General features: G+C 41.2%; 1 protein-coding gene across 1 annotated transcript in view; it reads left to right on the plus strand.

The window, feature by feature from the left end:
• Positions 1–2,041: 2,041 nt before the first annotated feature.
• LOC113480583 (cytosolic phospholipase A2 epsilon-like) overlaps positions 2,042–16,330 on the plus strand; it is a 34,188-nt gene continuing 19,899 nt past the window's right edge. Inside the window, exons 1-2 of the mRNA XM_026849462.1 lie at positions 2,042–2,068; positions 4,312–4,384. Coding sequence (XP_026705263.1) covers positions 2,042–2,068; positions 4,312–4,384 — 100 coding nt within the window. The remainder of the gene's footprint in view (positions 2,069–4,311; positions 4,385–16,330) is intronic.

Genomic DNA, 16,330 nt, shown 5'->3' on the forward strand with positions numbered 1-16,330 from the left:
TGTCAGCAATAGCGTGGCCAGCAGGGACAGGGAAGGGATCTGACCCCTATATTCAGCACTCGGGAGGCCGCACCTCGATTCCTGTGTTCAGTTTTGGGCCCCTCACTACAAAAAGGACATTGAATGACTCGAGCGTGTCCAGAGAAGGGCAACGGAGCTGGTGCAGGGTCTGGAGCACAGGTCGTACGGGGAGAGGCTGAGGGAACTGGGGGGGTTTAGTCTGGAGAAGAGGAGGCTGAGGGGAGACCTCATGGCCCTCTACAGCTCCCTGAAAGGAGGGTGCAGAGAGCTGGGGATGAGTCTCTTTAACCAAGTAACAAGCGATAGGACAAGAGGGAATGGCCTCAAGTTCCACCAGGGAAAGTTTAGGCTAGGTATGAGGAAGTATTTCTTTCCAGAATGGGTTGTTGGGCGTTGGAATGGGCTGCCCAGGGAGGTGGTGGAGTCCCCATCTCTGGAGGTGTTCAAGAGTTGGGTCGATTTAGAGCTTAAGGATATGCTGTAGGTGGGAACTGTGATAGGCAAACGGTTGGACTAGATGATCTCCAGGGTCCTTTCCAACCTAGATGATTCTGTGATTCCCCCTAGGTAGGTGAGGTGATAGAGGCCTGGAGACCGGGCCTCCATTTCTTTCCTAGAGTTATTCAAGAAGCATTTGTTTCTCAGCTGTTTTGGGGGGAGCCAGCCATTTCCTACCTCTTTCTTTATGTCAACTAGACACTCCTCAGTGTTGTTCAGTTGTGTTGTGTTTTGTTGAATTTGGTGTTTTTTTTTTTCCCCTGTGGGCAGACATCATCTTCCGTAGTCTTGGTGCTACCATAGCCCGTCATCCCCAGGTTAGACTTTCTCAGGGGAACAGCTCAGGAAACATCAGTTTTGCAGAACCCAGCAAAGAAGTCCAGGTTTAGGCACTTTCAGACCAGGTTTCAAGTATCAGTTTTGGGACTGATAGCCAAGGCTGCTTGTCTGATTCAGGGTCTTATTTTGCCAGACACGATGTTAATGGGAATGTTATCTCGTGTCACTTTACATCTTCAATCAGGAGAGCACTGAGGGCAGATTTCTAATCCGGAATTCATTGATGACAAAAGTAATTTTAATTCAGTGAGCAGTTGTAAGGCCTTTACTGTGCATTTTCTCAATATATTTGTATAGAAGGGGAAGACAGGTCATTGGTACTGTGAGTGTGTAGTGTAACCTCCTGCAGTTCTCAAGTTGTCATTTCAAAGCAGATATCTGGTCATTTTAGCAGCGGGACCTGTGCAAGAGCTATTCACCTGTGTATCTGATGCTGCAGTTTTCTGCCAGAAAATGAAAAAGTTGAGTGTCATTTTTATATCATAATTTGATGACATCGTGTTTAAAACATCTAGACATTAGCATTTGATCTAAATCAGTGTATACTCTAATTTGGAGAAGAATTTGTTCCTTTTGTCTTGGTTTACTCAGGAGTTTTGTGTTTGTGGAAGGGTTCTGAAAGCAGGAAAACATATCTCCATCTGACAAGTGTGTATGAATGAAGGTAGGGAAACATCTACCAGCAAGCAGCTCAACTGCCCCTACCTCCAAGAAAAGGAAAATAAACAAAATTTTGTTGAAATAGAGGGCCTTTCAAAGTCATTTTGTCCACAATACTTTTGATTGTCGATTGGGGTGCTGTAGAGCTGTTTTCCTCCAGCCTATAGGTATCTGCTATTATTTTCTCTGATCTGTGCATTGTTTAGGCTGCCAGTTCACAGGTATCCATGCGTAAGTGCTGTGTGTTATCACTCCCTTATCTTAAATAGCTAATAACTTGGCACCTCCGTGAGTACAGCCTTCCCCCAACACACACCTCTGGTGCTTAGCATTCAAATATCCCTCCCCTTCTCTCTCCGTACTTTCCCTTTCAGGCAATGAGGAAGGTGGGGCATGGCTAAGACACTTGCTCCTCAGCAGGTGCCTCCTTAAAGTTTGCAGAGGTACTTTGTGAGTCACTGCCAGCCATTGCCTCTAATGCTGAAGTGACATCCATACTGCCTTGTATGCAGCTGGGAGCACAATGGGATCATACTGGAGTGCTGGTGAGGTAAGAGTGAGAAAATTCAAATGGTAATTCGTTAGAAGCTGAAGATGACCTGAGGTGGGTTTGTGACTGGGATGCTGGTGCCTAGAAGAGGACCTGGGAATTGTTAGTCCAAATTCACGTATGTATTTACTTACTTATGTCAGGCTGACTGATAGCTTTGCTGATACTGGCTGCCCTGTGAAGGCACTTCTGGTGGTGGAGGGAAGTTCAGCTGCAGTGAGTGATCCACACGGAGGCTGGGAAGCAGTCTGAGGTGCCTCAAGGAGCTTGTTGTGCATTTGGGCTAAATCTATGTTTTGATGCAAGCTTCATGTAAGTTCGGCTCTTCCATGGCACAGCATCTGCCAGCTATGAGCATTGTCACATGCTGTGCCCATGTAGCTGTGTTACCAGCTGCTTGGTAGTGGTGTACGCAGAGAAGTCGCTGACTAAAACCAGTGCTTAATCATGGAAACAAAGATGACTCTAGTTCAACATTTGTGCGTGGCTAAGACCCAAGAAATTATTGATCTGCCTTTGTCCATAATCTCTGAGATATTTTTTTTAATTACTTTTTTTTTGGTGGACTGTAACTCAGGCTGGGGGAAGCCCTAAAACTGCCTTTAGGGCTTGAGGGAGTCACATGCTCTGTTCTCTCCTAAGCTCTGATATTAACCCGCTGTTTGACTGTGAGCAAGTTATTAAATCATTCTGTGCTCTGCTTCCCCTGATGTAAAATAGAGATTATAGAGCTGATTATAGAGCTTCTCTCCATAACATGGATGTGTGTTAGCATAAGTGTGCACTGATGCTTGGAGGGACTTCAAATGTAGGGCCCCCATGGCTTAACAAATAAAAACCATGAATGTCTAACCAGACTGGTTAAAGAAACACTAAGTATCTACAGGTTCATCCTTTTGAAAGAAGGGGTGAGTAATGAACAGTCTGGCAATGGTCTGTGCAAAAACTATGTGCACAAAGCAAGGAATAGGACTGCCCACTCTCCTCATGCCCCTGCCCTTAACACTGAAGGAGGCTTGTGAGAAAGAGTAAAAGCAGAGGCTTCTTGGTGAGGGGAGGCAGGATAATTGTTCCAGTCAGAAGCTGAATCCAGACAGAAGCCATTAAAACATGACGTTCTGTTTTGGAGAGAGACATAAAATACAGACCAAGGTTGGCTTATTGTAATTCAAGAATGATAGGAGAGTTTGCATCCAACTTCTCAGCTGGGTCAATTTCTAACAAGAAAAAGGAATTACATAACCCCCCTAAAGTATTTTACAGAGTCATTTTGCTAGCAGAGACTGAGAGAGGGATTAGGTAATGACCTTCAGTGAAGCATTAGCTAAAGTTTCAGGTACTAAGATCTGCAGGAATTAATAATTTACTTGGGTTGTGTCTAGTTAATTGTCTTTCCGTCTGTATTTAGTGTTTCAGCTAATGCTCCTTTTTGCAAATATCCAGCATCTGGTTTAGGTGGGGAAGCTTAGATAACATCTCTTCCTAGGTTGTTTTCTTCTGTGCAGATTCTGCTGCATTTGTACTGGTGGTGTCTCAGCTGAACAGTTTGATTTTCCTGTGGGGTCATGATTCTTTTGAACGTAACTAAGACATTGAAAACTACAGTATCATGACTGTATGTTTTACCACGGATTGTTTCTGTTTCCTAACAGTTCTTTGTATCCCTTCATTCTCCTCTTCCTGACCACAACAGCTGAACACCTCACTACCTTTCATGTATCTGCTCTCCACCATTTCTGGGAGCAGTTCCTTATAAAGATTTTAAATGGAAAGTTGGAATTTTTACTAAATAATCTGCTTTCCATGTGAAATTTCAACTGTTCAAAAGAATTGAAAACTCGTTTTTTGTCTACAGATGTTTAATGAAGAGGTTTCTCATGCACACCCATTCTTTGATAGCTTATTTTCCCAGCTTAATTACTGATAAAGATTTATTTTAAATTAAAATACCCTGTCATGTAATGCAAGCATCAATTTAAAACCATTGCACTGTGTTACATGTTCTACTGTTACTTCTCTCATCAATAGCCTCCGTAGACAGAGGACTATTTCCTCTTTTTCTGCCCTGTTTTTTTAACTCTACATAGACAGGGTTTTAACTTCCAAAGCAGTGCAAGTAGTTCATCTTCCAATTTTGCTGCATGGCTTTCAACATTGCAACATGTGCTTATGGGAAGGCACGTGTTATGAAGCATAAACAGTTTAACATTTATGCAGGTAATAACTTTGCCATTTTCCTGCAGAGTGAAGAATGCCCGTGCTGCGCTCTCTCTGTAAAAATCATAGGAATGAGAAATCTGAGAAAGGCAGATCTGTGTGAGTATAACAGTCTTTCCTTGTGGTTCCCAGTAGTTCAGTTCTGAAAGGAGAAAGTATAAGCAAGCACTGTAACTTTTATCTGTGCATGAAGTGTCACCATGGTTTCAAATATTGATGCATATTTGAGTTCAGACTATTCTTAGAATACACTTTTGTATAAATGATATCTTCCAGTTTAGAGAATGTTACTATTAGTGGAAATATCAAAGGTCTACTGTGATATAAAGTATTTTAACCGCTAACAAGCTTCAAATTGAGTTAGAAAAAGAGTATGAGAGTGTCATATCGTACATGTTGACCCTTCGCTATTGCCGAAATGTTGTGCAGAGAGGTTTTACTACCTAAACAAAGAGAGAAGTCCTCAGAGGAAGAGATCTAAAGGAAGCTGTTAAAAACCTCTGCCACAGAAGAGAGAGATATTGGCATGTATAGCAAAGTTCCCTTTGTAGTCTATACCAAGTTGAGAGTTGTTTAGGCTGAAGTGCATTTAAGGACAGTGAAACAAGTGGAGACTTTGAAAGCAAGTTGGGGATTCCTAATCTATGCATTTCATTGTATATAGAAATAGTTGCTTGAATGTAGCAACAGTAAGAAAGAAGATAACTAGTTACACATACGTATCTGTATTTCTGTAGATATTTACTTTCTTAAAACTAGTCTTTGCTCAAAAATGATTAATTTAAAAAAAATAATTTTTGTGGGAATGCATTTTGTCATGTAATTCACATATATATTCAAACATATGTAAAAATTTGAAATATATTTAATTCAAAATCTATTTTAGGAGAAGGAGAATCAGTTACGTTTACCCCTCAGAGTTATTTGTTTCAGTCACTATTTCTGTACAACTTGAAGTTGTTAAGAGACAGAGATGAGATCAGAGAGCTGAAAGATGGCACAGAAATAATTCAAACTGCAAAGATCCATCAGGTCTTTGCTAGAGTCAGAGTCTTATTAGACCAAGCTGTGGGTTTTGGAAGACCAGCTGTCAAAGATGAGTATACTTTGCTTTTCTTCAGCTGTGTCACTGTGCAGTTGGTGTCCTCCTTGTGCAGAGGAACTGGTACCCACAACCCACAGCATCCATGCCTCCTTAGATCTTGCACATGTCATATAATATAGGACTTGTTTTTTTATTATAGGATAGCTGTGGCAATCATCTATAATCATGATCTCCTGCCCTTTTCCCTTTATGTGAGACAAAAGATTGTATTTGTACATGGTATGAGCATAATAACAAGAATTAGGCTACTAATGTGTGTTGAAATCTGATACACATAAGGCTTACTCATGAATCAGTTGAAATCTGATACACATAAGGCTTACTCATGAATCAGGAGGATTTGCTCCTACATTATGTAGGTTATCAGGCAGCTACAATCTGAATAGTATATATCACTCTCAAGGCACTGCTGTTGAAATTTCTGGGAAAATTTGAGTTTGGCTCAATTTCCCCTGTCGAGTCATAAGAACAGTGATACAAGCCTGGTCCAGATCTGGTTTCTCCAGATCAACAGTATGACCCCAGAACTGACCTATAATAAATGCTTTCAGACAGGGCAAACACCGAGACATGCTTTTCCTTGCCTCACTCTCTCAAGACACCTGCAGTTCATGAGGTTTGTGGCTCAGAGGTCTGGCTCCCAAGTCAAAAGTAGTGTTTGCATTTTATTGCCATACCCAAAATTTCTGGCACTTGGAGCTCACTAAGGGATTTTACTTCAGTATCTTTCAGCTCACTTTGCACTAGAGAGGAACTCAGATGCTCTTTCTTGGTGTCATAGGAAAACACCAAGCCCACTCTCAGGGTATTATTCTTTGGGGACATCTGTATACTTATATTGCTAATTAAATAGTTAGAGATACTTCCTTTTTCTCTTGTTTGCCTTGCATGGGCAGCAGAAATGCCTACTTGAGAAAAGCTGACCTTTTTCAGGTTGGCCTAAGAAGGTCTTTTCTGCACATTATTTAGGGTTAACTCTTAAACAAAGACAACAGACCCCTTGTATTTATTCAAAAAATGGCAGAAAACATTATTAACAGCTGCATGACTGCAGGTGTCTCTTGCTTAAAAATTGTGGAAGTTCTGTGTCTGTCAAAAATCTTCATAAATGCATCCATCATTCCTGCAAAATCTGGATTCACTGCCTGGGTGGTTCTGTTTCTTTGCAACTGTACAGGATGATATGAGGGGATCTTGGAGAGAAGTGTTTAATTGCCCATAGTCCAAACATTGGTCATGCAACCAGGCTGGCTTGAGGCACAGGCAGAACAGGGAGCCACGGGCAGCATTAGGATCATGGGTCACAAGCTGAGGTGGCTGGACTCTCCATGTTCCTGCGCCCTGTTGCAGTGCACAGGGACACAAGAATGGCTGCGCTGGATCAGACCAAAGGTCTCTCATGTCCGTGTTTGAGAGTGGCCAGAGGCAGGTGCCTGGGCAGGAATATGAGAGTAGAGCAAAACTAGTGTTCTCTGCACGTTGTGCTCTCCCAGCATTCGATCACTTCAGAGTTGGCAACTTCCCAGGCCAAATACAGTTTTTCTATGAGTGCAGCAACACCTCCAATCAACTCTTGAACCTACATAAACTCCATACATCAGCAACAGTCTTTGTCCAGCCTCTGGTTTCCGTGTCACAAAAGCCTTTGCTGCAGTCTCAAAGCCTCATCCTTGTAGTGGCAAAAATCAGTTTGACCTTCAGTGCTGAAAGGCTCTGACTTCGTTCCGCCATCCAGTGACTTCCCTTAATTTGTTTGTCAGTTGACATAGTGGAGATTGACTTTCAGAAGGCTTCCCATGTGTGGGAAGGGATTGGTTACACAACTCTTACTTGCTAAGGACTGGTCCACCAGCCAAGTTCACTGGAACTGGGCATATCTTTCATCTTCAAGTTCCCCCACCCATTTCTTCAGAGATCCCCATGAATCCACCTTTATGAAAGGCTCTGCATTTTTGCCATTTAACCACGGGAGACTGCTGTGCCGCCCAAGCACCGCTGCATTTCACTCCTTGTGTGCCGACTGTAACAAGAACTAGTCCCACAATGTGTAAATTCCCCAGAGCAGATGTTCTAAGTGTGGCTGCCCAGACCTGCCTCACCGTGCAGGGTCTCGGGGCACACCCAGCACTCACTGCTCCCCGAGGCTGCCACTGCAGTCACAGCAGGGCATGGGCTGCCTCTCATGGCTGGCAAATCTCGTTCAGTGCTGCCCTTTTCTCGGTGGCAGAGTTCACTGGTCTTCCAGAAGGGAAAATAAATACCTTCTACACTTCAGATTGACACCTATGGGAGAGAAACCTGTTTGTTTCATGGGCTACAAGTCAAATATAAACTAACATTTCCTATGTACCTGCATTTTACAGGAATACTCCCTTCAGGAGGCAAAAAATATTTTAAAAAATATTGGCTTGCCCTACTTTGTATTTAGCAAAGTCCAAGGCTCCAGAAAGCTTTTTCTGGAATGGTGTACAACTACTTTTTCTTTTCTTTAATATGACAAGTCAACCTCAATCAGCATTCTCATTAGATAAAACCATAGGCTTGTCTTTAACTGTAGTATTAAATCTGGTTCTTGTTAAATCTGGGCCTTGTTGCTATGTAATTTCGTAGCAAACTCCCAATACTACACTGCCTAGTGATTTTAAAAGTTGGAAGGCAATATTACTAACGTTTTCCCTTATATCATCTAAGTCCTCTGTGATACCATCATAAGAAGCATTCCCCTTTCATTGCCGTGTTCTCCAAAGGAAACTACTGTGTGCAGAAAGGACCAGTTGAAGACATGCACACAATGAGCTGCACATACTTCTTACCTTTTTCATTGACAGTAGCCTTGATGTGAGGGGCAGCAGCAAAGAGGGCAGGCAGGCAGCACGGGCAGTACCAGCAGGCAGCCAACTGGGCTGGCCAGTGCTAACAGCCTGTGTGCTTTCAGGGAGAAATCACTTCCCTGTCACAAGCTGGTGTGATCACTGACTTTTGCCATGGTTGAGAGAAATCGTGGGACATGGTCCTCTGAAAAAGAGTGCTGATGTCTTTGCAAGGCACCGCACCTAAGTTCCTGATGCCGCTGGCTGTTCAAGCTGCATTTGCATTAATGGAGAGAAATCCTTAAAGCAGCCCAGGACAAACGCTTGGCAGTAGGAATCTGCACAAGGACAGACAAGTAGTTACATGAATAGCTTCCAAGTTGCAACAAGGCCTGTAAACAAGGATTTCCTCACTGGTTAAGAAACTGAAACAGGTACAAAAGCAACTGTTAATCACCAGAAGCTCCTCCCTGTGATGTCATATCCTGAAGCAAGGCTTTTCTTGTTGTAATTGTAAGCTGGTTAGATCAGGATCAAGAGTTAATTGCATAACTACTAAGGTACCTGTCAGAATGGAGCCCTGGTCCTGACTGATGTTTAGAATAACAAAGTTATAACAACAGTTAATAATACGATTAAAAAATCAGTGGATAATCTCGATAAATATGATGTGGATCAACTTCACAGTTGCAGTTGTTAACAACCTCTGCTTCTTTCCATTCAATATTTTGTTTGGTTTTATCCACTCATGTTACCCAACTCTGCTCCCACTCTTCCTCAGTTCATTGCTACCATCTAAACACATGCAAAACCCTGGTTTCCCTCAGATCACCCATTTTGTGTTCTCTAGTCTAAGAGATTATTTCAAGTTTTTTTCCCTTTCTCAAGTCTTTAATGTATTATCACCAGAAATGCCATGATGGAGGGTATTGTATAGACCGTAGTGTATATTGCATTATACACAATTGTATTGTAGACATGGTAAGAAGTGTGGTGATGAAAAGCCTGCGCTGTGCCTTCATAGTGTCATAAACTGCCACAGAAAAGGACAATGGTATGCATAATCAAGGAGCTCATTAATATGTTATTTGTTTAGGGATCTTGGTCAGGGCACTTCCTTACAGCTGTGAAAATAATTGCATCTCTACTGCTAGGTATCAGCGGTTTGTAAGTAGGTATCCATGCATCTTGCAGCCATGCTGGCTTCTGTGTACTCCTGTGTGCAAGAACAGAAAGCTGTTCTGGCAGTTAAAAGATTATGTGTGATGTTCCCCCATGATGTCCTCCAGATTGTTGGTGTAACCTTGGAGATGAATTTCCTCAAAACCTTAGTTGCTCATCTCTGAAGTAAGGAATGCATCAAGGGCACTAGGAGCCCCACAGGGGCATTAGGAGGATGAACTGATTACTAGCTGAAGGACAGGTTAAATGAGTAAACAACCTTACATAAATGTTAGGCTCATCTCTGTCTCAAAGGCAAAGATGAGAGCAGCTACTGTGCTCTAATACCATCTTAGCACAGGTGATATTGCAGCTGTTGTCCTTCGTTGGAGATGGATGATCTTTAAAGCCTTTTGTGACAGTACTACATGTTCCTAGTAGACTTCATTATCCTCTTGTTTAGAGGAAGCTTCTGGTTAACAAGTGGTTGAAACAGGTTTTTAAATGTTTAATAATTTTTTTTTTAAATGTCAAAACCTGTTTTAAAACAGGTTTGAAAGGGTGGAGGCAATGGAAATGAACAAGGGAGAAGCTTGGGTGGAGAAGAGAGGCTGGAATGGTAGGTGACAATGACAGCAATGTAGAATCACATAGTGCTTTGAGAGGACACGGGTCCATGCAGTGATTCATGACCCTTCACTCCTCCTCTGCTATTTGGCTTACAGAGGCAAAAGGCAGTGGCAGACTCTGCTCAGGATGTGACTTTATAGTTTGCACTCAGAAAGTTACAGCAGACCTGGATGGATGTTGCTGCAAAAGCTGAGACACGTTTCATGAAGTGCTGTGCTAATAAATGATACAGATAGCACGAGACCAGCATGCAGCTTCTTTTAAAAATATGTAAGCAACTTCTGCGGTTGTCAACAGATAAGGATGATGAAGTACGTGCTTTGATTTCTGCATAGGCTTTCTATGTTTACAAATTTCTTTGGGCTAGTTGTGTAGCCCATGTCTTCTCACCACTTAAGAAATTAAGCTCAGCATTGCCTTTTCCCATGCTTACAGTCTCCCACATCTTCCTAAAAGTTGTTGTACTGTGAGGTTTTTGATCATCCTTGATAAGGACCAAATTTTACTCTGTATTTTGCTTACTATTGCCCAACAATGTATTGAGTTTAAGACCAAAGCATACTTTGCTTGACACTGAACAGTAACCACAAATTGAATATCAGCTGATTTGTGTTTACAGGACTATTAGTGGTTATGAGGGACATTCAAAGAAATTCATAAAGAATATGAAGATTGATACAGGGATTTATACTTATTGCAGAACTTGCTTCAGGATTTTTTTGAGGTAGTTCTTTGATGAGAAGAAAGTACAACTTCTCAGCTTCAGTGTTTTATTGTGAAAAATACATTTAAATGCATGTTTGTTCATTGATTCCCAATAGATTTTCTTATACGCTGTTAAAGAACATGCACAATTTGTTCTAGTTCTGTCCTGGTTGTTTTGGTTTCAAGACAGCAGCATCTGCAGTTCCTCCAACTGTGCATTAAGCAGTGTGACTGATACCTGTAATCAGTGTTACACTCTTTCCCGTACCATCTGAGCAGAGACAGGTTTTGTTTTATGCATCTGTGTTCCCTTAGTGCTCTTTCACACACATCTAGATGAGTGCTGCTGAGGTGAGGTGTACTCTAAAAATGCAATGTGATAAGGTCTGTGGTATGCCTTAGATCCCATGGAGGTTTGTTCTGAGGGCTCAGAGCAGCGCCAGGGAAAGCCTTACTCACAGGTGGGATTCACAGAGCTTCGGGACCTTAGTCAGTGATGGTCTCTAGAGAGGAGCTTCAGTCAACCTTTTTGCTGAACCAAGGACATTGTTTACCTTGTAGATAAGGACCAAGAACCCAGTATGTGATTTGCTGTTATGTGGGAGGCCAATGTAAAGTAGAGAGGCTGGATTTAACATGGCTGTGATCGTCCGCATTGCTGAAAAGATGTGTGAGAATGTCCACATGAGACTATGGCTTCTCTCCCAGGCACTTTGTTTGACTGTATCCTCAGCAGGAGCCAGTAAAGTAGTGCTGCAGTAGTAGCTAGTGAAGGTTAAAAGTAAGATTCACTCACAAATATTGGTGCTGGTTTGCACTAAAAAATTGGTGCTTGCACAGTATTCTGCTATTAAGTTGGCAATCTGTTTGAATGTCTGCCTGGCAACGGTATTTGTCTTTTCCTATTTGTTAAGAACCAATCTTTACCCTTTTTTAAAGAGCTCCCTTTCAGTTCAAGGATGAGAACTAGACAAAAGAGGTCTTGGGTATAAATGCTCCTTGTAAGCTGGATATCTCTATTCTTAATGCTTTCATTCATTCTTACTCACAGGAAAGTTTCTGTAGACTGCTAGATCAGTTGGGAGTCTTGGAGGACTCCAGCCAGAACATGAGCTCATTTAATTTCCCTGTGAAAATAGGATTAGTAGTAGTCTTGTGATAAAAGACAGTCTGGAGGCTGTGGGTTTATCTGTGGCTTACTTTGATGTGAAAGAAACTGGTGGTGACATCTTTGTAGAAAAGATGTATAAAATGTGAAGACTTGGCTGCCAAAAGCAAAGCGCATGCTGGCAACACATCCAGGTTGTAGTATTTATGTCAGGATGAACTGCTGCTGCAACGTAAGCTTTTAATCCAGCCTGAATTAGCTCTCTCCTTAACAAATAAACCAAACCAAACAAACTGTAATCTTCACATGTGTGATGTGCCCTGTAGGTCCAAAATTTAGTTCACAAAATGGTGACTGTCATTTACAGACTTCAGGCTGAATTCTCAAGGCACGCGAAGACCCATTTACATTGTGGTATAAACGCTCTTGCTTCCAGTGATTTGTTCCAGTATGTTATGGAATTTTTCTTACCAAACTAACTCATCAGCATTGATCTTTACCTTCATACTGGCTGCTGCAAACCATAGTGTGAGGGAACGAAGTGACTGCACCCTACTTTGGTTACTCACTTATAACAATGTGCCTTATTATTTCCATGCTGTTTCCCTAGCATAACTCTTCTGTCCCCACCATAAAAAAAACAAAGAACATCTACAGGTATCTATTTTTATTTATGAATACAGATCTACAGTAAACTCCTACTTATTATCAGTGCCAGCTGATTCCTGTGAGACTTTGGTATATTTTTAACCTCACTCATCATATTTATAAACACCTCCTGGTTTTCAAAAACTCCAAACCCAGTGGAAAAGGAACACCTTGTGCTGGTCAGCTGACCTTGTCCTCACCATCATAACTGAGCTACAGGTTTTTAGTAACTTCCCATTCAGTACCAACTTTTACTTGAAAGAAAAGATATCTACGAGAACTGTCCTTGCCATAAAGTTAGTTTATTTCATAGCAAAGTTTTGATTTCAGTGATTTGAATCTCAATTTAAAAGTTCAAATTGTAATTACTGCTCCAGTGCACAGTCGGTGCTGCAGCTTAGCCTCAGTTCCTGCACAATATTACATCTCTCGTGATGTATTACTCCTGCTTTTTCAGAAAAATCCTCCCGGAGGAGAATGCAAGAAAAGGTACCATAACGAAATGTTTTTATAAAGCATGTCAGAGGCATTTCTGAGTCAAAATAATGATGTTTAAGGCAAAAGGTATATTAGTTTTAGCTACATGTTAGAAACATTTTTGTTTTAATTCCCTTACCAGGTGAGTAACATTCTTAGGAGTATTTTCTGAAGAAAGAAAATTTGTGAGGGTTCATCTGTTGATTCATCTGCTTCTGATATTGATTTTGTTCCCACTCCTGTTTTCTCTGAAATTCAAGGCACTTCAGTGTACTGCTTTCAGCCTGTTTCCAACTCTGTTTCCATGATGTTTTCCTCAGATATTGGTTTCTTCAGATGCCCAGCAGTTCTGAGTACTCACATTGTCTGCATCAACAGTGTTGATGTCTGGCCAAGATGTAATTTTCAGCAAGTATATTTTTAAATGGAAAGTGAAAGAACTTTCTAAAAAATATTTTCCAGTGATAGATGTGAGACTGCACCACATACCTTTTCAAGAGGGTCTGAGGTAGAACAGAAGAAGTCTGGACTCTTAATAATACCTCTTAGCCAAAAATATATGGCTTTTTGGTTCCTACTGGCTGACACTGAGAGTGGGAACAGTGAAATAGTGGCAATGCTTATGAAAAGTCTAAGAATGGGTGTACCTATGGAAATAAATGATTTCTAGTTCCACATTGCCAAAAGAGAGCATCTGTAAGGGTGATCTAATGATCTCTGTTAGCATGTACAAATCTTGCAAGAACAGCTTCAGGTACCCGAAATGCCACTTAGGCAATATAATTTGACCCTTGTTGCTTCATGGAAGAGTTGGGTTGAATGGGAGAAATTGTAGCACAGCTGTCTGTGGACTTGTCTGCATTGCATTGTGTTGCTTTTCATATTGTTTCCTTTTGACACTTATACTGGGATGCTCTGCAGAGGCCCTAGGTATGGATTTAGGCCTTGTTACTTGAGCACTGTATGTGTTTGGAAAGAAAAGGTGGCAACTTTTCCAATGAACTTACAGTCTTACTTTGTACATGTCAAAGAAGGAGGTTTGGAGTTGTTTTGGAGACAGCGCCTAGATATCTGGGAATTGATCTCTTGGGCTGGTATACAATATAAGGGTGTCCTATCACTTCCTTCCTTGGCAGGCAAGACTGACAGGGAGACTGGTTAGTTGGTTTCCATGCAATATAATTGACACGAAATAATTATCTTGTTTATTGCCTTCCAGCATAAACAAGGGCATCATGCGGCAGCAATTCCATATGATACCTTGCAGGTTCACCTGTGCTGGTCCTCTTCTCCTGAAGCAGGATCAAGTTTACCTTGTCTGCCACTCTTTGATACATATCTGGGCACCCTCTGAAATGAGTTACCTGAAAAATTTATAAAATCTCTCTTGCTAGAGCTACCTCTCTGAGAGAGCAGTTTTCCTAATATTTGTCTTTGCTTATTTCCCTCTAGCCATGCAGTGCCACAGATCGTTGTCTTCTTTGTATCAATTATCTGGATTTACAGAGCTGAATACCGTGTTATTTGACAGTCTGTGTTGTTGTTGTTGAATTAACAAACCCAATTATTTCAGCTCTTTCTCGTACGCCAGGCTAAGTCAACCATCTTCAATACGGACATGTTTAATTTTATTAGCTGGTAACAGTTAAAGCCTTTTATGGTGTGAGGAGGAGGAGAGTGGAAAAGAACTACAACACAGAAGACACTGAGCATCCACTTGTTCCTGTCCAGGGCTGGGAGTGTATGCAAAGACATCTCAGTGCTAAATCTCATCACCTGCACTTACATTTAACATTGTGGATTTGGGATCTGGTCCAAAATTGATCTAAATCTGTGTAATATATATAACTTACCAGATAACTCTTGTAACATTATAATTCAGAGACATAATTTGTTAGTGGCCTGGCTGTAATTTCTTGTTTTCAGATTCAGCTATCTTTGTCTCTATCTGCATTCTTGTCTTGGGCTATGTTGAGATCGAGGCCTCGCTGGTTGCTAACTGAGCTGGTGTTACATGTGGTTCATCAGGTTGTGGGACTTTGGGTTTGTTCTTATTAAGGGTGAACAGACTTGCTAAAGACTGGACTAGCTTCTCAAGTTGGCTATAAGTCCTCAGAGAGGATGAAGAACTGAACAGAAATCCAGCCACAGCTCTATGTAGATGCAAGATTATAAGTCACAAGTTTAGGGCTTCTTTGATACTCTGAAAATATCCAGTGGCTGTCTTCTAAATCAGGATTCATAGTTAGTATGTACAACAAAGAGATATCCCAGACCACAAATGAACAAATTCTCTAAAATGCACATATTTCAGTAGTCCCTAACTGACAGATACATACAGTTGCTGAAGAAACAGATATTCTCTGACACCATCTGGAGAAGTAACTATGCAAAGGTAATATTATCTTTTCCTAATGTTAAAAATCGATGGAAGAATTGTAGAAAATATTGTGGGGGAGAGCTCTAAAGAAATTATTTTATCACTGCTTTTACTAATAAATTGTTATCTGCAGGTACATTGCACATATTCTGCTTTCTAAAATTGCAGTAGTAACTCTAAAAATATCTTAATATTACTTACAAGAATTATAGACACCTGCATTTGCAGTGTTAAAGTAATTTCTTCTCTTCTATGGACAGTAAGGGGGAAACTATCAAATGCATGCTGAAAACCTGTAAGATGTTTTGTGTTCAGACCGTAACAGAAGACTTGGAAGATAAATCATACATAACATAGATTGCATAGATTGCTTTAAGGAACACCTGTTCCTTGCCACAAGGGTTACACCACCAGTTTAAAGAAAATGTGCAATGAGAACCAAGAGACTCGTAGAGAAAGAACAACATAATTACTGATAAGGCACTCTCTTCTTGTGGGTCATGTGGCAGTATTAATAACAGTAGTTATTTTTTGTATAATGCTTTTAATCATGGGATGTCAAAGCAGATTACAAAAGAGGAAATTATCATTATCACTGATTTATTGATGGGACAATAAAGACAAAGAAGCAAATTAAATTTAAATGGAAGCAGTTGCCCAGAGTGACTTATCAGCCTGGAGCAGAGCTGGGACTGGAGTCAACATGTCATGACACCTTTTCCAGCAGGTTACCCACTTGGTCATGCGGCCTCTTAGCATGTATCCCACAGTTTACACCCAAACGCAACCTGTTGCTGTGATTACAAAACAAGTTCCTAGAGCTGGAGACATTAGAGACAGCTGTAGTGGCCCAGCAGACTAAAGAAATGTCCGCTGTCTAAAAGTAAGTGCAAACAATGTACAGGACTGAAGGACAGCAGGTTTGTTCCAAATGGGAGGGCTGGAAAGGGTGAATGACAGTGTGGAGAGAGCGAGACCCACCACTCTTCCCTGTATTTTCAGGTTTATTACCACAGGCTCA

This window comes from Athene cunicularia (assembly GCF_003259725.1).
Source record: "Athene cunicularia isolate RWA chromosome 5 unlocalized genomic scaffold, athCun1 chr5_part1, whole genome shotgun sequence".
NCBI classification, from domain to species: Eukaryota; Metazoa; Chordata; class Aves; order Strigiformes; family Strigidae; genus Athene; species Athene cunicularia.